At 38.2% G+C, this 22,014-nt stretch overlaps 1 protein-coding gene across 1 annotated transcript; it reads left to right on the top strand.

Moving 5' to 3' along the window:
- Nucleotides 1-1,467: 1,467 nt before the first annotated feature.
- LOC127531875 (zinc finger protein 239-like) lies at nucleotides 1,468-10,936 on the top strand. The gene is made up of 2 exons (XM_051942135.1): nucleotides 1,468-2,594; nucleotides 8,628-10,936. The coding sequence occupies exons 1-2, from the start codon at nucleotides 2,390-2,392 to the stop codon at nucleotides 9,569-9,571; spliced, it is 1,149 nt and encodes a 382-aa protein (XP_051798095.1). The 5' UTR covers nucleotides 1,468-2,389; the 3' UTR covers nucleotides 9,572-10,936.
- Nucleotides 10,937-22,014: the final 11,078 nt, after the last annotated feature.

The raw sequence follows: 22,014 nt of genomic DNA, 5'->3' as shown, positions 1-22,014 counted from the left end.
GACTTGGCAGTCAGTTCATCACATCCAGATCACTCTTTCCAAAGTATTCTGTGCTCTTCTGTGGTTTGTGGTAAATTCATCCTGAAATCCTTCCATTTCTGTCCTCAATATTCTACCAAATATGAAAGATTCCTTTGGAAGCAGATCTTCAAGGATTTTAGATTTGATTTCCAACAATCAGAATGTTAGAAGTTTCCCTGTTGATCATATTTTACTGATAGTTTCTCCCAAATGTTTCAGCTCATTTTTACTGGAATATTCTGAAGTAAAGTTTGTGTTTTATGGTGAATGGATCAGATCTCACATTTAGTTTCAATCAAACCCTGAGGCTTCTGGAAAATACACACAGCTTTAAAATAATGTTGGATCATCTGCTGACTGTGTCATTATTAAATGCTTTTAGAGTTTCATTATTTTAACCCTCGTGTCGCTTTAAAGTTTGAAAATGTGGAAAATAATAAATATTTTCACAGTGAAACTTCTGATGTCCACATTTGAACATTTTTGGGACATTTTTGAACATTTTTGGTGGAAAATGAAGAAATGTTTCGAAAGAACATTCACATAAAAATCATCCAAAATCCAGTGAATTCTCTGGATTTTGGTTGATTTTTATGTGAATGTTCTTAAAGAAAATATCAGAAGTTTTACTGATAAATATGGAATCACTTTAGATATTTTTAGGATTTTTTTTGGAAGATTTTTACTCATTTTTTGAAAATATTTACAAGAATTTTCCTGCCAAATTAGGGGGATTTTGGTTTGTTTTTTTAAATAAGACTTTTAAGGAATTATTGGAATTTTCTTCCTGAAGGTTTTTGCACATTTTCATAAATTTGGTGAATTTTTTTGCTGAATTTCTGGATTTTTTTCATGTTTTTTGGTGCCGTAAATGAAGCCAACAGGAGGGTTGATATCCAGAGCTAATAATAAACAGCAGAGGACTGATGGGTCTCCTTGGTGTTTGCTCCTGTTAACATCTCATCTTCTAGTAGTTCCACATTGAAGGAATTCTGCTGGACAACATTGAGAGCATATGAATGAATTTTCAATCCAAAATAATGCAGTGAATGTCAAATAAAGTGGTGTTGAAGCTCGTCAGAAGCTTTCAATGAATGTAGAAAGAGTGTAAAAGCAGCATCCTTCTTTTGTCCTTTTGTCTAATTTTTGTTATATTTTGTCACGTTTTTGTTATTTTTTGTCTTTTTTTGTCTGACTTGTCGTTCATCTCATGCTTTGTTTCTCGTTTTTGTCGTGTTGTTCCTTTTTTCTCGCTTGTGTTTTTGTCTTATTTCTGTCATTTTGTGTTTTGCTTTATTCGTTGTTTTGCGTGCCGTTTTGTGTATTTTGTCTCGTTTTTGTCGTTTATCCATTTTTTTGCTGCTTTGTAAGTTGTCTAATTTTTTTGCCCTTTTTGTATTTTGTGTTATTTGTCTCTATTTTTAACGTTTTGTGTCTCATTTTCACAATATTTTGTCTCGTTTTTGTCTCATTTTTTGTCTTTTTTAACCTGACTTTTGTGGTTTTGATCCTGTAGTAAAAAGCGGTCCGGCCCACTTGAGATCAAACTGGGCTAAATGTGGAACCTGAACTAAAATGAGTGTGACTCCCTGATTGAAAGCTTCTTTGAATGCTTCAAACAGTCATTCTCTGATATCAGCCCAGAAAAACGGATCAAAGTTGGTTGTAAGTCCATCTGGAGCCGCTGATTTCCCCAAAGACATTTTCATTCCAGCTCTATCAATCTCTCCAAACACGTGCTTTTAAAGTCAGTCTGAGGAAGAAATGCTTTGACTTTTTAAGAAACAAAAGAAGAGGGGGACTGATTTTGCTCTTCAAGGTAAAATGGGAAAAGTAAGAAGTCACTTCAGTGGTGCAAGAAGAGACTCAATTGTTCTAACCTGGCTAAGACTCAGACACTGCAGTCTGAAAAGTGGACTGGCTTTGATTGGGAAGCACAGAGATAGGAACTGTGAGTGAGGTGAACTAGAAACTGTGAGAAATGTTCTCCATAAGTGTAAGCTCTACTCATGTCAACAGAAGAAACATTAGAGACTAGGAGCAGCTGGACGAACTGTTTTTAATCTTTGCTTTCTACTTAACATGGAGGAGTGGACAAATATGAAGAAACTTCTGAACTTTCTCATGACCACAGGACTGCATCAGAAAATATGGATAATTCTCTAAGGACTATGAGTAACACCCAGTAGGTGGCAGCAATACGCCAGTGATGCGTCTCGTCTGCCTCATTCAATGAGGAAGAAGAAAGTAACTCAGTGTTTCTGCCGGAACTTCACAGTGTGACACCCGGCGGATGTAAACAAAGAAGCATGAGCAGAGTTTGCTTCACTGCTGTATGGACTGAGCTGTAAAACGGCTGTATTATAGTATGAATGAGAAATATCAGGGCGATAAAGTAACGATGTGTTCAGTTGAGTATCTGAGAGAGTTGATCAGCGACAGACTCGCTGCTGCTGCTGGAGAAATATTCTCAGAGTTTGAAAAAACCATCGTCCAGTACCAGGAGGAGATCGATCGTCAGCGCAGACTGCTGGATGTCATCTGGAAACCACACATCCCCTTACAACCCATAGGTGTGTCTGTGTTTTGATGGTGAAGAATTCCAGTTATAGCATGTGTAGTGGTTGTGTACTCTCTCTTGCATTGTGTAGGAGCATCCTCCATATTGGCATCAAATCCGCCGTTTATTTGCAGGAGCTGGTAAAACACACTGCTATTATTCTCACTGTCATACACGTGGTAAAATCTCAATATATTCAGCATGGAGGTTAAACTTAATTAGCATTTTGCTAGCGGAGCTTAAACTGGTCATCTTACCACGGCAACCGGACACAGCAGACTGAGACCGCAATGTGGAGGAACACGGTCCGTGTACGTCGCCGTCATTCTATTTTCGATTTGGGGTCAAAACACCAACAACGGATAACGGCCGTTTCCCGTTTTTCGTTTTCAAAATAAAAATCAGAAAACGGAAAACCAATCCGTTTTCCGATTTTCTTTTTTCAATAAAAACGGATATCAAAAAACAAATTAGAAGTTAAATTTCATTTTTTGATATCTGTTTTTTAACTACACTTTTGCAAGACAAACATCAGAAATGACGGCGATGTACACGGACCCACTCTCCTAGAACCACATCAAAACACAAATGTTGTTAAACTGCACAAACACATGAGTGCAAATAGTGCTCCTCTTACATGTTAACGTGCTTGGTGGTAGGGTCCATGCAGGGATCTTACCCTTAACCCTGCCCTCACAAGCCTTGACATTTCTTGATGACAGGTAGCCCGTCATCATTTTGCGGCCAAATGATGATCCAGTCTGGAAGAACATTTAATGTTGAAAATTGTGTATTCTGAGCTAGAGCACCCAGAAGATGGTGATGTTCACATTATTACTATGACATTCAAATATAGTGGATGAGATTGTTCACAAAGTATATAAAAACTAGGCATGCAATTATGATAGACCGCTTCGGCAGTGCTGTTCTGACTATTACATTTATTTCTTAAGTCACCCTGCTAGTCCTGTGAATAAATAAGACAGCAGTGAAATCCATTGTACCCGATTTGCTTGCCTTTTGGGGTAACTCTTGTGATATTGGGCTATAAAAATAAATTTGATGACTGATTTGATTGCTTGACGTTTGTCATCCATTGAAATAATGATTAATAATTATCAACAAATCGGACGCTGATCGCTTCTTATGTGGTGTGTCATGAATCCAGGACCATAACAATAAATATCATCAAAATACACTGTTAATGGACTATATATAAATGAAATTTAACTTGTTTTTCGTTATCCGTTTTTATTGGGAAAATAAAAATGGAATAACGGTCAATTCTGTTTTCTGATGTTTGTCTTGCAAAAGTGTAGTTAAAAAACGGATATCAAAAAATGAAATTTAACTTCTAATTTGATTTTTGATATCCGTTTTTATTGAAAAAAAGAAAATCGGCAAACGGATTGGTTTTCTGTTTTCTGATTTTTATTTTGAAAACGAAAAACGGGAAACGGCCATTATCCGTTTTTGGTGTTTTGACCCCAAATCGAAAATAGAATGACGGCGACGTACACGGACCGAACACACCATAGATATGAAGAGGAGATACGCCAGCGCTGCAGCAGCCGGCTCATCGACGTGCCTCCGTGGCGGCCATCTTGGAGGGGGCAAAGTTCCCATTCAAAGCAATGCATGCACATTGAAAATAAATCAGAATCTGCTCATTTTTCAACTGATTTTCGTGTGGTTTAGTTTATTGTCAACGTCAAAAAATGTGCTTTTGATAGAGAATATTTGATCTGAAAAAAAAACCACCGAAAAAGGCTTCCTACAAATGTAGCCTGCAATTTTAGGTCCAAAGGCCAGGGAATCTTTTCAATTCAGCCATTACGTATATAAATGTAAATACTTAGATATGTAGAAAATGATTTGAGATCAAAACATTTAATTGCTGCTATTCACCTTATTCAGGAAGTGAGGCAGGGCGGCGCCATTTTTGAGAGCGACTTCCGGTTGACCGTCTTCGCACTACAACAACATCGAGTCCTCTCGCTACTGTAGCTACTTTTAACTGTTCTTTTAAGCGATTTTAACATGTTTGGCATCAATTGCGCTGTCCGTGGGTGCCACAACAACTGGGGAAAGATGAAGCTTTCTCTCTCTCAGAATTGTTTAGAGCACGGAAAGGTTAGATCTGAATGCTGCGGACCAGCTCATGGCTATGTAAACACACAGCTTGCATCGGTCACTGTCAGCGCAGCTACAGCGATTCTACCAAAGTTCAGTTTCCACTAAAGACCGAGCTATGCCATCAGTGAGGTAAAAAGATACTTTCTGCTATTTTGAAACGTTGTTATGACTGCGGTTTGGTCAGAATCAGTTTTTTGTTGCTCCAGGGAATTAGCATTAGCTTGTGACAGCGCTAATAACACAGTAAACCGCAGGAGCTGTTTCAGAAATGACAATAACAACCTCCGTTTGCACAACCACATCGTATATACATGAATCAAATTAAGTTTTATTCAAATCAACATACCTTCCATAATATCGCAGCAGCGTGACTGCAGGACCGTCCCAACCCAGCGATACAGGAGCATCCCGTGGTCTCCACCACTCCATCAGCTGTCACCAACACCCACGCCATGTGTGAGGAGGTACTAGACTGACTTGGGCTGACATTAGCTTTAAGAAACGTATATTCCCGTTCTTGATGTAACAGAACAGCGCCGACTTTACCACTGTGCAAATATTGATAGGCTTCAGTGCTCTTATAATTCCTCATAGCCGAGCGATCAACGCCAAGAGACAACACGAAATAGTTAAAAAATATCGCCATACATGACTTGTGGCCACTTTTTCATGTCATCCTCCCACTCTGTAATAAGTCGTGGATGAGGCAGACTTGATCCATTTCTGTTTTTTAAAGAGGTTTTCGTTTCTTCCCACATCACTTTCTCAGTTGTAAACACCGCCATGACCGAGTTACCGGAAGTGCTACTCAAAACAGGAAGTCCCGCCCGTTGGAAAATGGGCGGAGCTGAATAAGGTGAATATAGTTGCAGCAAAGCTCTCTCTCCTCAGAGCTGCTTCCCACTTCTTCCTCAACCCATAGTCTTTGGGAAACCTACATGGAGTAAAGAAAACAAGTAGACAGAGAAGTAAATAAGTATGTACACAACACATATTTGAAAAGAAATCATGCTAATAAATTAAGTGCAAAGAACTCAATTAGCCAATATACTGGAGACCAAAGTTATTTAATTTGATAAATATAGCCTTGTTTAGTATCATTTCAGTTATCTGAGAGCAGTCCTGAAGAATTGCCCAATCATAAAATGGGTTTGGAGGAATAAGATAGATGCTAATCTAGATCTATATGAGTTAGGATTTTATAACTACTGTTGGTAGTATTGGTGGTATTAATAGTAATGTGACTACTATCTGTCTGCTTATCTGTCTGTCTTGTAAAGTGTCTTTGAGTGTCCCAAAAAGCGCTATATAAATTTGATGTATTATGATTATTATTACTACTAGTAGTAGTGGTAATACACAACTACTGCTGCTGATACTGTCACTGCTACTACAACTTGTAATACTAGTAGACATGCTGATACTACTTCTACTACTCTAACAGCTACTTATACTACTACTACTGCTTGTACTTTTAGTATTACTACTACTGCTTGTACAGCTATACTACATCTACTATTAATCATCTGGTATTTGTTTGTCCAGCTGTTAGCCCGTGTTAGTGTTTTGCTAGTGGTTAACTAGCTAGCTCTCACAAACTGGAAGCTCTCAACAAGATTTAATAATGAAAAAAGAGCCAAAAACTATTCTTACCTGTGGAAAGTTATTCCAAGTGTCCTTGTCTTGATCGTCCGATGTAGTGTGCAACTGTATGCAGCACAATGAGCCGGCATTCTTCTTGTTTTAGTTTTCGTGCCACTGACATCAATGGAAAACACTGAAACTTTGCCCCCACTAGCTTAGTGTCTCCGTAGGCATGGTGCTCAGAGGGGCGTGTCGTATCTACTCTTCATATCTATGGAACACACCCCAAGTCTGCAGGGGCCTGGACGTTGTGCGTCCATGCCATATCCGGTGGTCACCGTGGGAACCAAATATGTAATATGAGATGGCAAGTGGAATCATTAACTCCGCTACACATGTAGAACATCATGAAGTGTTGAGGTGAATAGTTAACGGTGAACTGAGACACATTGTGAGGAAGAGAGGATGGGCTCATAATATGGTGTCGAGGGCTGCATGATATTGGAAATATGTGCGATATGGGTGTCCAGAACTGCAATATCGATATATATTGCGCTGTTGGATATTAGTGCTGTTGTCCAATGTGATAACCACTTGTTCCTCTTCTTGCAACCCCCAGTTCGTCAACACATCCCACAGGGCAGCCGCTATATTTTCACCGGTGTGGGAGTCCGGAAAGTAGGAGACTTCTCAGCAGCGTGTTTTCAGATCAAAGTCATTTGTGAGAAAGTGAACAGTAAAACTGATGTAGGGTTCAGTAGTACGACTGGACCATAAATCTGTGGCGCTTGCAAAGAAATCCACATTATTAAGCTCCGCTTTTACAGACCCCAAGCATGCCTCGTACATCTGTGGAATGGCGACTTGGGAAATAGTTCAGTGATGGCACTTGGTATCTGCGGTCGAATTCTTTCAGCATATCCAAAAAACCTTCTTTGCACACGACATTAATGGAGAGTGTGCATTTCACGATATAACGTGTAATGGCCTCAGTTAAACCTTGGTGGCAGTTGGAAGTTTTTTCATATGGTGTAACAGAAGAAAAACTTTCACCAATTGTTGTCTGTGTGCTTGCCTTTATTTTCTCTGCCTTCATGGGAGTAGCTCGTGGTGTTTTAGATTGTAAGAAAACAGCATACAGTTCCTTGTGGTTGTGTTCGAGGTGGCTGTGCAGATTTGTAGTGTTTCCTCGCGACGTAGCCACAATTTTTCGGCATGACTTGCAAAGTACTTGCGTCTATGACTCGTCCTGTCTCCTAAAGCCATAGTACTCCCAAATTTCTGAGGTGCGCTGTTTTTTAGACACAAGTTGTTCGTTACAGTCGTCTTCCCGTGTCCTGCCATGTTGTGTTGTGGCGCTGGTAGCAAAAATGCTATTTGGGATGGGGGGAGAGGGCTTCAAGGTCACGCTCAATTGGTCACAAGAAAACGTCTATGCATGCAAAAAGCATGATTTATACATCTAAATAATCATAAAATTATTGCGCAACTTTGCGATATGGATATCGCACTTACCATTATTGCAAAAACGATATTTTTTTTGATATATCGTGCAGCCCTAATGGTGTCTGTTATTGATGCTGTGTGGAGTTTTAAAAATGTGATCGTTGTGTTGATTGACCCTGGAAGCAAGAACCAAAGTTTCCTGTTCAGAGGTGCTGGAAGTGTTTATCTGAACTACTCCACACTGACAGCAACTGCATTGTGTTATCAAACAGTTTAATAATAAAACTCTGACAGAGGACTCAGTCATTCCATCATTTCAGTCCAGAGACATAATTCCATGTATAGAGATCATTCATGATCTAAAGAAAGCGCACGTACAGAGTTAGAGAGTATAGAAGTCATGTGTTCAACTGCATTCCACTATTAACATGTTGGGTTTCACTGATGAGTCAAATCAACAGTACAGTAACCAGCAGTAAAATAAGAATAACATTAAAATCCAAATGTCCTGACAGGTTTGAAGGCTGAAGAGGACAGCAGCTTTATTCAGACAGATTTTACTGGATCCCCATCAAACCTGTCTGTGTGGTGTGTAGAAAAGTACCCAGTGGTGTTTACCATTAGAACTTTGTGCTCCTGTATCCACTGTGGAACAACGTGTTCATAGAAATGTTCAGTCATTTGGAGATGCTTGTATCATTCCTGCTGCTGTTTCACGGCTCAAAGACTTCTATTATAAACCATCATATTCTTTTTGCATCAAACATTCAACTGTTGAGCTGAATTTGTTGGAGACAGCCAGTCCTGGACAAAGTGACAGATGTGTGTTCTCTCATCATCACAGTAGTAACCATTATCTTTTGTCTCTTTGTTCCTCCAGAGCTCCCACAGTCTTATGTCTGTGAGAATGAGAAGACTGTTGTTTACCATCAGCCCCATGACCAGGAGAGAAACTCCATGGTGGACCATGAAGACCCAGAGCCTCCACGGATTAAAGATCAGCAGGAGGAACTCTGCACCAGTCAGGACCAATCAAACCCAGAGATTTCTCAAATTAAAATGGAACAGGAAGAATTGTGCACCAGTCTGGACCAATTAAACCCAGGGTTACCACAAATTAAAGTGGAACAGGATGAACTCTGCTCCAGTCAGGAGGAAGAGTTAATTGGATTGAAACAAGAGACTGATACCTTTGAGGTGACTCCTGCTGATGAGGAAAGTGACCACAGTGAACCAAAACCAAACAGTGATCAGCTCCTGTTTCACATCTCTTGTGTAGCTGAGAGCCCAGATCAGGAAGGAAGCAAGGATGTAGACTCAGGATCAACTAGATGTATCGAGCAGAAACCAAGACATCAGAGTAACAACAGTCACAGTAATGATGTAGACAATGCTCCAACATCAGCGAGACAGTGTGATAATGACAAGGCAAGAAAATGTACAACATGTGAGGTGTGTGGAAAAGCTTTTAGTCGTAAATCAGATTTAATCAGACATCACAGAACCCACACAGGTGAGAAGCCATATTCTTGTGGAATCTGTGAAAAAAGCTTTAGTCGACGGACCTCTTTGACTGCCCACGTGAGACTTCACACAGGTGAGAAACCATATGTTTGTCACATTTGTGGAATAAGATTTTCTGGTTCAACAGCACATAATAGGCACATGGCAGTTCACAAAATGGGAAAGCCATATTCTTGTGGAACCTGTGGAAAAAGCTTCAGTCAACAGACCTATTTGACTGTCCACATGAGACGTCACACAGTTGAGAAGCCATATTCTGGTGGAACCTGTGGAAAAAGCTTCAACTGTAGTTATCGATAAAAAGCCCACATGAGAATCCACACAGCTGAGAAGTCCTGATCCTGAAACATTTGTGGAAAACATAATGTCAGAACTAAGGTTGAAACAACATGGAAGAGTTGGTACAGGTTAAAAGTAAATGTTTTAGATTTAAAGCACCTTTAGTCTGTGCTTCAACAACAATTGTGAGGAAGTATGTCAGCAATCATTGATGATTAGACCAGATGGAGTCTGGACTGTGGTGGTGGAGCAGCAGGCAGAAGAACCAAACTGAATGTCTGGATGGATATGGTATTGGTACAGACTGCTACATTTCTGCTATCATGACATCCTTCATCAGCAGAGCAGTGATTGGAGATAATGTGAAGCTGTTTGGAACATTTTCACATCCTGCTGAGAGAACATGGCTGTTCAGGTGTGAACATACTGCTGGAATCCACTCAGCTTGAGCTCTGCTGTCTTTCAAGTAAAAGGAGGCAACGAGATACAGAGACATTGTGACAGTAGGACACAACAGAGTGTGTCACTGCAGCAGAGGAGATCTGGATGTGAAATAAAGTTGTAATAAAACGTCTATAGCTCCATGACTGCTTCATGAAATGTTTTGAATGTTTTCAAACAGATGTACATTTACAAGTTGTTTAATAATGAGTGTAACATTGAAGATCCCCAGCAAGAATAACTCTGAGTCAGATATCAAAGACATAACCAACATTATTATGTTTTCAAGCAACAGACACGTGGTTTTACTAGTAGTAGCTGATACACTCCTGCAAATGTTAAAAACAGGTGAAGCTGTGCTGCAGTTTCTGCTGGTTACATAAAGGTCTTATGCTATTTATTTCTTCTATTGTCACCACATAGGTCATCTGTGTGATTTGTTCGTAGGATCTCATTGTGTCGTCATACAGCACATCGAACCCTTGTATTGTCTGAACGTCCTGAACACTCCTCCTGTCCTCAGGGTCAAAAATTACCTGCCTCCACTGAGCCTCTAAAATAGAGCAGCTTAATGGAATTTTTAACCAAAAATCTATTTTACATGAAGAAACAACCTGTCATGCATCACACACTTTGTGAATGCCTGTTTTTGCTTCCTCAGAGGATAGAAAGACTGTATTTAATCAGTGAACACCATTCGTTTTTATACCATTGTTCATGCTGTAACTGTTTTCTTTCTATAAGTAGAGGTTTATTATCACTATTATTGCTGCTAAAGGTACTGCATAGGTGTAAACATTTCTTGTTTTGCAGGAGATAGTACTTCTATAGCCTAATAAAGTACCAGAAATGTGCAGAAATGAACTTGAAATGCATTTTTGAAGGGAAACAACAGTGTACTGTATACTGTACAATGGAATATAAAACTACAAAACTCAACTACCAGATACTAGTACTCTCTCATTTTTTGGGTCATTGCTCCCACCCGAAAGATGCATAACCTACATCAATCATAAGAATAGAAAAAATAACAGATTCAAGCAAAATATTACGAACATATTAAGCTCTAATTAACACATGGAGGACAGACTGCAACTGTATTTGTCACACGTGCAGCACACAGTATTTGTTTTACAGTCCTTCTTGTTACTCCTGGATGACTGAAAATATCTGATCTCTGACCTGCTGGGAACTGAAACCTGAAAACTGCCCTCATGGCTTCAGCAATATCAGATTAGTCCATATTAATTTGAAAATCTGCAAATATGACAATCTCAACAGTCCAGAAGTAGCCAGGGTGTAGAATCTTGACCCCACTATGTATTATGCTAGTTATTTAATGTTTTGTAACCGAGGTCACTTTTCCATGGGGGTCAATTTTCTATCTGACACCGGGTAAAAAATGACCTGAAGACAGTCTTTGTACCCTGGTGGTGTACAGCTTTGATGAAAATATAAACAAAAACAATGTTTCACTTTTTCTAATGTTGGGGTCACTTGAGGAAAAGTGATCAAATTTCAAGTTGAAAAAGGTCATTTAGGGGCCGTTCTATGCTATTAAACATGGTGGTCTGGTTCATTTTGACCCGAAGACAGCACTAAGGTTCAAACAACAGCAAATCAGTAAAAGTATTTTCCAGTTGAGTATGCTAAGAATTGACCTCAAGTTTAAATAATGAGTCCACAGTATTATTAGTTATTTAAAGAAATGCATGAGCAGAATTAGCAACAAAAATGACTAAAATGAGACACAAAATGAACATCTCATTTGGATCATTTTGTACATTTCTGTCTGTTTTTAGGGGGAAAAAAGTGTCATAAATCAGACTGTAAATGATCTATGAACAAAGCTCTCTGTAGAAAGCCTCAGAATGTTGAATAGAATAAATGTGGACAGTTTCATGACTGTAAGAGAAGATTTCTGGATCAGTTTGTGTCTCATTTGTGTCATTATGTGTTTTTTTTGGTCAGTTTACGTCTTTCTGTCTGGTTTTAAACATTTTGCATCTTTTCATGTTATTTTTTTTCTTCCATTTTGTTCATTTTGTGCCTTAATTTTGACCATTTTGTGGTTCATTTTGGTCATTTTGTGTGTTTTTAAGTTTATTTCTGTTTAAAATTGTTCATCTTGTGAGTTCTTTTGGTCAGTTCACGTCTATTTCATCATTCTGTGACCCAGTGGCCATTTCTGTTTCAGTTTTCATCTCATTTTTGCTCTGAATTGCTCATTTTGTCTCTCATTTTAGTCATTTTGTATCACTTTAAGGTTGTTTTTTTCATTTTCTACATTTTGTGTCTCATTTTCGTCATTTTTGCTTAATTTTAGTCCCATTTTGGACACTTTTATCTTTTTGTTTCACATTTGATGTCCCTTTTCTAATTTTATGGCTCATTGTGGTATTTTTCTATCTTGGTCGGATGTTTTATGTTCCATTTTGGTCATTTTGTGTCCCATTTGAACTGTCCCATAACATTGTTGGACCGTTCAGTAGACTCTGTTTGGGTCTTTTTCTCACTACTGAAAAATTTTGTCCATTTTTGTCTCATTTTGGTCATTTTATAGATTAGATTAGATCCAACTTTACTGTCATTGCACAGAGAACAAGTACTAAGACAGTAAATGCATTTTTTAAAAGTCCATTGTGATGTCAGAGAGAAGACCTAACAACTGTTACCACATTCCATATTCTGAAGAAAAACATGGAAACACTTGAGAAAGTCAGTTTAACACACAAAGCTTGGAGATATTGGAGAGTTGTGATGAAGATTTCAAGTGTGAAACTTGTGAAGACATTGTGAGCAAAGACTGTGACAGAAAAATGAAGCCTCCTCAGCCAGATAGGAAACATTCAGGTAAGACAGAAGTCCAGACAACGAGCTGCAACTCAGCTCCAGATATCAAACTACACACTGACATGTTAGACTGAAGTTTTCACAACACTGACAAGCTAACATTTGCTCATTTTGTGCCTTATTTTGATCCGTTTGCATCCTTAGGGTTGTTAGTGGATAAAATGTTGTCATTTTTCATCTCTTTTTGTTGTTTTTTGTTGCATTTTGGTGACTTAAAGGCTGTTTTTGTTGAATTTGCTCATTTTGTGTCTCATTGAGGCTCATTTTCATCATTTTGTCTCTAACCTTGGTCACTTTTTGTGTTTAGGATTTTACTCGGCATTTTTCGTGCTTTTAAAGTTGTTTTGTTCCATTGTGGACATTTTGTGTCTCATTTAGATCATTTTTTGTATCATTTTGGACATTTTCCATCTGTTTAAGGTTTTTCTGTTTCATTTTATGTCTCATTTTGTGTATTTCAGTTTGTTTTTAGGGGAAAAAGTGTCATAAAACAGACTGTAAATGATATATGAACAAACCTTTCTGTAAAAACTTTCAGAATGTTGAATAGAATAAATGTGGACTCACTAGGTAACCTTACAGAACCTTTACTGTTGTGATGTACGCATTAACCTGACTTTATACACTCCAAGAAAAAATATATATCTAACCATTGTGATAGGGATGAATAGAAGTTCCAATCTGTTGACTTTAATTGCAGGATAATGCTTTATTAAAATATATCTCAGCAGGGAAATAGCAATAGCCATTAAATCATCAGACAATGAATCAATAGTTAGTTAATATTTCAGTGGCTCGTCATGATTCCTAACTGCTACTATGCTTTCATAGAAGAAGAGTAATAATCACCCACATTATGTAATTTGGAGGGGGAGAGCAGACGGTGTGGCCACATCCGGCTGATCACCTGAAGAACGACGAGCCTTGGAGCCTCCAGGGGGAAGCAGAGAGAGTTCAGTCCAGATTTAGATCTGCTTGTGTCCTTTTTTGTTGTTTGGGCCAATAAAAACTTTGTTATAATCCTCTCTGGTGTCATTCCTTTGGAAATGATAGAGTTCAGTAATGTTCCTTCAGTCAGTGTTATTTTTAGAATCCTCAAACAGCAGTAAGAGCAGTCCTTCAGTCCATAATCCCAGTAGAACTGATATTCTTTGCAGATCATGTTGAATCACCCGTCCAAAGTTCTGTGGTAAAATCCCTCATGCTCAGAACTGTTGTCTGGTTTGCATCAAGTGACTACCCCACAACAACTCCCAACAAATCTATTCCAACAGGTGCATTTTATAACATCACTGCTTCTCTTCAGAATTTGCATATACGGTGACATCATATTCAATTTACATACGTGATGACAGCACACTTTAATTTACATACACGATGACAGCATACATCCTCCCCCCCTCCTCACTTGTGCACTTCCCCCATCCACCGACTTCATGGCCCCCGTGGGGTCCGGATGAACCAAAACCACCTGTTTAGCCTGTTTAGCCCTTTCATCCGGTCTATTCATGTATTTGGTTCATCTGCAGCCCAGCACAGGCTTCCGGTGGAGAAACAGGAGAAGCTGATGTCAGCGTCTAACTCTCACTAACACCCACACTGTACATTTCTGTATAATGCACACAGACTTACAAGAAATCCCCCCAAAATCTCTACAGAGCTAATGAACCTTTACTGTGAGCATTTCATTCAAGTTTATCTTAGTTCCAGACTACTTGCTCCATTACCAAGTTAGTAATCTCTTGGTTTCACAGGTGATCAAACTCTTCTGTAAACATCTCCATTTCATAGTGATCAGAACCTTCAAAGCATTCCCATTTTCATCGTAATAAAAACCTTAACCACATTAATCTCCTCTGGTAACCAAAGCCCTCACTGCTCACAGTGAGATGCTGCCCCCATGTGGTCACTTCAAAACACAATCAAACAATCCTCTTTATTGCAATGAGACTCTCCTGTGACTCAGTTGCTACTAAACCAGGATTATAAAAGACAAGTATTTAAAATAATCATCTCATCACTTTACAGTGAGGCACTCTTCTGATTTTTACACCGTTTCAAAATTTAAAGAAGATTAAAAAAAAAACAGGCATTTGGGCAGTTCACACACATTCATCAGGTTCTAGCATTATTTGATTCTAAATCACAGGTTCTAATCTCATACTGTGTTCCCTTATTTTGCTGTCACTCTGCCAGAGCCCCATTCTTATGGCTGATTCTTGGATCTCATACCTGTATGATTCTTGACAGACTTTAAATGTATTTTTTATAATCCTGTTAAATGTTGAGTAGAATAAAGCAGATGAAAAACAAACAGCTGATATAATGTGTGTTTGTAATGAAGAACTCAGGGTCAGGATTTTTAGTTCTCATTTCATCACTAGAACAGGACTTAAAGACTCAAATCAGGATCAAGTGTGGCTGCACAAAAAGCTGATTTTCACTGGACAATAATGTGTGAAAGTACCTTCTAAACTAATCCAGCTTTCCCTAAATGCATTGTCGTTACCACAGCTGTGTGTGCATGTTAAACATGCGCGCTGTACTGCTGAACCTTACAAGCTTCATGTTTGTGTGCAGGATCATGATGAGCCCCTGCCAACATTTATCAAACGGTTTGAGGACGTGTGGGAGTCAGCAATGGGTTGTGATATTAATGACAACAGTGTAATGGCCTTTAGCATACTTCTAGAAATTGTACGTCCTGAGATTTCTTACAGGTGTAGAGTCTCAGATCAGTCATGGCATAGTAATACGTGGATAGACGCAATGTGTTGATGGAAATGTACAAGGATGGTTGTTTTTCCACTAAACGATGCGTTAAGGTTAAACAAATGCATCAGTCACAGCGAAATGTAGGAGAATGGGACACTGGAGCAGAGACTGCAGAGCACCCAGGAGCTCATCAGTAGAATGGAATGTTTAACATTCCCCTGTTGAAAATCTAATATGATCAGTGGCAGAAAGAAAAGGGCATTTCAGCATCTGATGGTTTGGTACTGCTTTGCTTCGTAGTGGGAAACTAAAATTCATCTGTTCTGGATTTAAATTAATTATAATCTTAAAAATTAACTATGTTAAATAAATGAATGTCTCTGTAGTAAATAAAATAAAAACACTGTTAAACGTTTAATATCTGTAGTTTAAAGGAAGTATACAAATAACTCATTTCTTTCAGGTTCATTTTGAGAAAATCTAATTTTTACAGAGTAAACTGAGAGCAGGACAAATAGAACAGGAAGATCAGTCAGTAAAATTAGTCAAATATGGTAAAATCTGTGCCGATCAATATGTTTTTAAATGATTTTGTAAAATGCAGTGTACCATCATTATCTAATTAAAGTGAAAATATGAACTGATAAAGGAGCTCCACGTCCTGCTGTATGTTTCACTGATTATTTCTGGTTTTTGCAGGAACACTTTGGAGTCTGATGGGAAGAGACATTCTTTGTAAATTCAAACCTGGTATTAATTGCTCTCCAGATGGCTTGTTTCTAGAAAATAATAAAGTCAGTTCAGTATTTGCAATCAGCTAATGATTTCCAATATTGTTAGACTGTGGAAAGTTTTAAAATAAATACACTTTTACTGTTAATCACATCAAATGTTTTAGGAAATCTTGACCAGTTTATGCGTGTTTGCTGTCTGCTATGATGTCTGTGTTGTCGGATTATTATGTCGCTCTTTTCCTGATCTCTGGATTCTTTTACCTTCGGCCACATCAGCTCCCGCATTGCTCTGTCTTCTTTTCTTAAATCTTCTTCAGCTTTTCTACACATCTCACAGCCTTTTGACAGCATCCACATTTCATTTCTGCATTCACGCTTCACTAACTGAACCATGAGCTGCCTGCTGTGGTTTTGCTCTTTCTTCCCGATGTGATGAACGCTGTCCACCATGTCCTCTATTGACCATGGCACTCCTGGAGACATTTTGGAGAGAAGAGAGATCAGCGTTCCTCTCATCTTTTCATTTTCCTTTTCTTTCAGCCCTTTGACTCTCAGATTCCACCTTCTCTTCTTCCTTTCTTGTTGGTGTCATTTCTCAGTCAGTGTCTTCACTTCTTTCTGCACTTTTCCCACCTGTTCTTCCAGCTCCACTCTTTTCTTCTTGTATTTGGTAACCTCCTCTCTCATCACTGCTACCAGGCTGCACTTTTCTCTCATCAACTAACAAGTCAAGACTCTCTGGGATTCAATCTGGGAAAAGTCATGTTGTTGATCCACCACTAGATGGCAGCAGAGACTCACACACAAACCTCTGTCCCTGCAACCATCAATAATCAATAATAATACTGTTTCATTATCAGCCAATCAATTAATCATATTTTGGTCATTTTATACATATTTGTGATAGTTTTATTTCATAATTTGATCATTTTATACATATTTGTGGTAGTTTTATTTCATAATTTGGTCATTTTATACATATTTGTGGTAGTACAAGTCCAGCTACAGGAAGAAAACAGAGGATCAGCTGCAGAATAACAAGAGAAGTCTGGAGAGGACTCCAGTGTACTGGCTTCCACAGTGACGTTCAAAAAATAGACAAGAGTCTGGACTTCTGTTTGTTAACTGCTTTAGTGAATACAAAGGGAACAGCAGCTTCAGCTCATGGCACAGTATAACTTGCTACTAGCATAAACTAAACATTTTTCTGTGCCTGTATGCGCTGTAGACTCCCAAAATTCCTTGTTTGAACTCAAGCATCATGGGTAATAGTCCCACAGTTCAACTGACTCACTATTTGTGTGAATACTCAAATAAAAGTCCATTCTTATTTTCCTATTAATTTCTCACATACATTATTAACGCAGTAAATAAACATAACCTTATCAAATAAAGTCAGAATATCCAGACCATATCAGGACATAAAGGGTGAGCCTAAACCTGAGGACAGAGACTGGACCAACAAGTTCAACCTGTTTTTGTGTGTTAGCTTGGCAACTAGTTCCCTCTGTGAAGTGCTGTTGTCAGATCAGATTGAAATCTGTTTCCTGCTTGGTTGCCCTGACAACAGTGATGTCACGGCCCTACCTGTTCCACAGGTGAGCTCTGTCTTTCACCGTCTTCGTGTTGCAGCTTCTTTTCTCCGTCTGAATGTGAGTAAAAGACACTTTAACCTGTTTTTTATCTTTTATATGTCTATAGAACATAAAACTGATTGAATCATTTGTCGTATTTTAACTAAAAAAAACATTGATGTGACACAATTAAAACGTTAAATAAATCTTTTTTTTTTTCTCCCTATAATATGTTCAGACATGTTGGGGTGTTCCCAACCAGCAGGAGTTCTCAAACTGATGCAAATAGTGCTGTAATCAGTGTGTTTTATTTGGGGCATTTTTTCCTTTTTTCGCTCTATAATTCCAATATCTGGATATTCTGCAGAATTAAGGATCTGTTTATGATCTTAAAATGAAAAGATGAACTCCATCAGATCACATTTACTCCTAAAAGGTCATTAATCTTCCTCAAACATATAATACTAGAGTAATATTTATCCATGAGGACCAGCTGGACCAGAGATAGTCTCTGATTTCCTTTTCTCTGTCTGAGCTCTGCAGCCTTCATTTCTTTCAGCATTTACTGTCTTAATTTGTCTCTCTTCTTTTTTTTTTTTTTTTTTTACCATTTTATGTCTTAATTTGTCACATTATTGTCATTTTGTGTCCTAATTTGTCTTACTTTTCCCATTTTCTGTCTTAATTTGTATCATTTTTGTCATTTTTTGTCTTTATTTATTACACTTTTATCATTTTGTGTCTTAATTTGTCAAATTATTATCATTTGTGTATTAATTTGTATCATTTTTACCATTCTATGTCTCCTATGTGTAATTCTATGTCCTCATTTTTTTCACTTTGTCATTTTCAGTCTTTTCCTCTGTAGTTCTGGACTCAGTTTGTCTCATTTTTACCATTTTTTGTCAAAATTTGTCTATTTTGTATCATTTTGTGTCTGAATTTGTCTCCTTTTTGTCATTTTGCGTCCTAATTTGTCTCATTTTTTGTCATTTTTGTCTTTATTTGTCTCATTTTTGTCATTTTGTGTCTTTATTTGTCTCATTTTTGTCATTTTGTGTCTGAATTTTTCTCATTTTTTTCATTTTGTGTCTGAATTTGTCTCATTTTTATAGTTTTTCTGTTTTGTGTAATCTTTACCATTTTGTGTTGCCTTTGTGTCATTTATGTTATAATTTGTCTTTCATTTGTAGTTCTGTCTATGTTTTCCCATTTATGCTGTTTTGTGTTTTAGTTTTTCTAATTTGTGGAATTTTGTGTCTTAATTTGTGTCATTTTTCTAGTTTAGGGTCTCAGTGTTAAACAGGTTTAAGTCTCTTTGAGGAGTTCATTCTAAGTAACACTAAAAACCTTTACTGTTTAAAAATGACACTGAGTGTTTTTTCTCTCTCCGAGTAAAACTTGATGAACATGACTCAGTGTAGGGTAGTGTTAATCAAGTTTTACACTGAAAATTCACCACTATCTTCAGTGTAACTTTAACAGTGTGTAGGCTGGGGCCATAAGTTCACTGACTTAGTGTTGAAATGAACTCTTTGACTGTTTTATGGACTCTGGAAGTTTTACTGTGGATTAAATAAGGAATTAAAAATGTTCCCAAACACACATTTTCACAAAGTTACATTTTAACTCACCACAAACTGATCCATCAGGTTTCCTGCTTTGTTGCCCTGACAACAGTGATGTCACACCACTTCCTGTTCCTCAGGTTAGTTGAGTTTTATCTGGTGAGTCCTGGTGTCGCAGCTTGTTTTCTCCATGTGAAGGAGAGTAAAAGACACTTTTAAGCAGGACTCACCAACCTTTTTGGACCTGAGAGCTGCTTCAAGGGTTCTGTATGAAGGGCAACTAGTTTGATACAAACTTCCTCAATAGCAAAGTTCCACCATCAATTTTTAATAATAATAATAATAATAATATGTAAAGGTACTGTCTGATTACATTTCTTTTAACTGATTAACAATGATTTCCATGACAATGATGGTAGCAAACAGATATCTATAACTATGTAACATTATTTATTTCTTCTAATCTGTTCTGACATTTGAAAGTCAGAGGTGTCCTCTCTCTGAATGGTTTTCTAATTCTCTTTCTTGGCAGTTTTGTATGAATCAGCATATTTGCAGCATTTAGTTTAGATTTCTGTGTAAATGATCACTTCTAACATTTTTAGGAAATCATAAACTGTCTCATCTTCAAATCAGGCTTCATTTGTACAAACCACTACTTTTGCAACGTTTTTGAACAGTTCATGAACTCTGTCCATGTTTGCATAAATGATCAGTGATGTAAGAAAAAAATCAAGTCTTTCACATTTTGAAATGAATCCTATCACATTTGTACTAATCACCAACTCTGTAGCATTTTTTTATCAGATCAGAACAAATCATTTTTGTGTTTAGAATGACAACACGTGCCGTCTCTTTCTTTGTCTGTAAATGTGTGTTAGTGGGAAGCCTGGCGTTGCATTCTGTTCACCAAAGGACTGTGATCTGGTGGAGAATCTGACACTGCAGCTCTGAGAGAGCCTTTAGATGTTTGTTCTTGATGAAGTTCACATGAGAAAAGGCTGATTCAGAGATCAGTGGAACCAAAAAGGCTGCTGTGCATACACCGTTGTACTTTTCTGTGTCCACAACGCAGCAAAAGTTTGGTGCAGACTGATGGCTTTGAGCTGGAGGTCATCTACAATGTTAGGACTTTCATCTCCACCTGTCCAGCTTCCAGGCTGAATACAGCACTGAGATCAGGGTCAAACTCATTTTAGTTCAAAGAAGTTCAATTTCAGCAGCATCCAGCCTCAGTTCATCATTTCCACATTACAACTTCCAGATCACAGAGCGTCTACAAAGAAACACAACATTCAGTCACCTGGAACTGAACCACAGAGGATTTACTTTTTGATCACAACTACAAAAGAAGACAAAAAGAGACAAAAACAAGACAAAATATGAAAAAAATGAGACGCAATATGAAAAAAATGAGACAAATGACATGAACAAAACAAAAAAAGAGACAAAAAAATAGATAATAAAGTTAAAGCAACAAAAAAGTGGACAAAAGAAGAAAACGAAACAAAAAAAATGACAAGTGAGAAACAAAATGACACAAAAAGTTTCACAAAACAACAAATAATGCAGAACAGATAATGACAAAAATTAGACAAAAAATACAACTGAGGGGCGCCTGTATAGCTCAGCAGGTTAAGCAGGTGAACCACATATAGGGGCTGGTCTCCAACGCAGCGGTCTGGGTTCGATTCCCGCCGCGGCCCTTTGCTGCATGTCTTCCTCCAATTTCCTGTCTCTCTTGCACTTCGTCTATCCAATAAAGCCTAGAAAAGGCCATAAAAATAATATAAAAAACACACAACTGAGACAAAAAGAAACGCAAAACGACAAGAATATGAGACAAAAGTTAGCCTAGCCATGCCACACCCATGTTCTGAAGGCACAAGGGTCTAGGGAAGCTCGACAGGGAGGGAAGCGGGCTAAAAGGTTGTCTATCAAATCCCTCTGCAGCAATTGGGTAGGTATACAACCAATCAACGCAACGAATAGGCTGACGTAGTTCCGAGAGCACCGGCGGATTGTGGCTAAGTCCATTAGCTTCCCAACCAGCGGAGCCGCGGAGCCAACTGGTATATTAAGGATTTGCCATATCCCGTCGGCATAAGTCCCAATACGTCTTTCTTCTCAATGAAACACTTCAGTGCCGTCCTTTGTTTATCTTTCAAGTTGAATTTTAGCTTCAAATCTTTAAGGGCTGTGGCCAAAGCCGATACTGTTTATTGTGCGCCGGTTGTTTCTGTCAGAATCGTCACGCCTCTGTCGTCACTTAGTTACGCCCGCCTTCTGACTCTACACTTCATGGTGATTGGTCCAGCCAGTTTTAGGAGAATCCAACCTCGAGCCTTATGGAGGGTCACTAGACACACCCTGGCAGAGAATTAAATTCGTTGCCATGGGTTGTCTAGCGCGGCTAGGCTAGACAAAAGTCAGACAAAAACACAACAAAAGACAATATTCAAAAAATGAGACGCAATGTGATGGAAATGAGACACAAAACAACAAAAAATGAAACAAACGACACAAAACAAAAAGTTAGACAAAAATTTTACAAAGCGACCAAAAAAATGGACAAATGA

This window comes from Acanthochromis polyacanthus, chromosome 22 (assembly GCF_021347895.1).
Source record: "Acanthochromis polyacanthus isolate Apoly-LR-REF ecotype Palm Island chromosome 22, KAUST_Apoly_ChrSc, whole genome shotgun sequence".
NCBI classification, from domain to species: Eukaryota; Metazoa; Chordata; class Actinopteri; family Pomacentridae; genus Acanthochromis; species Acanthochromis polyacanthus.
Note: the sequence above shows the minus strand (reverse complement) of the source record. Positions and strands in the feature narration are given on the sequence as shown.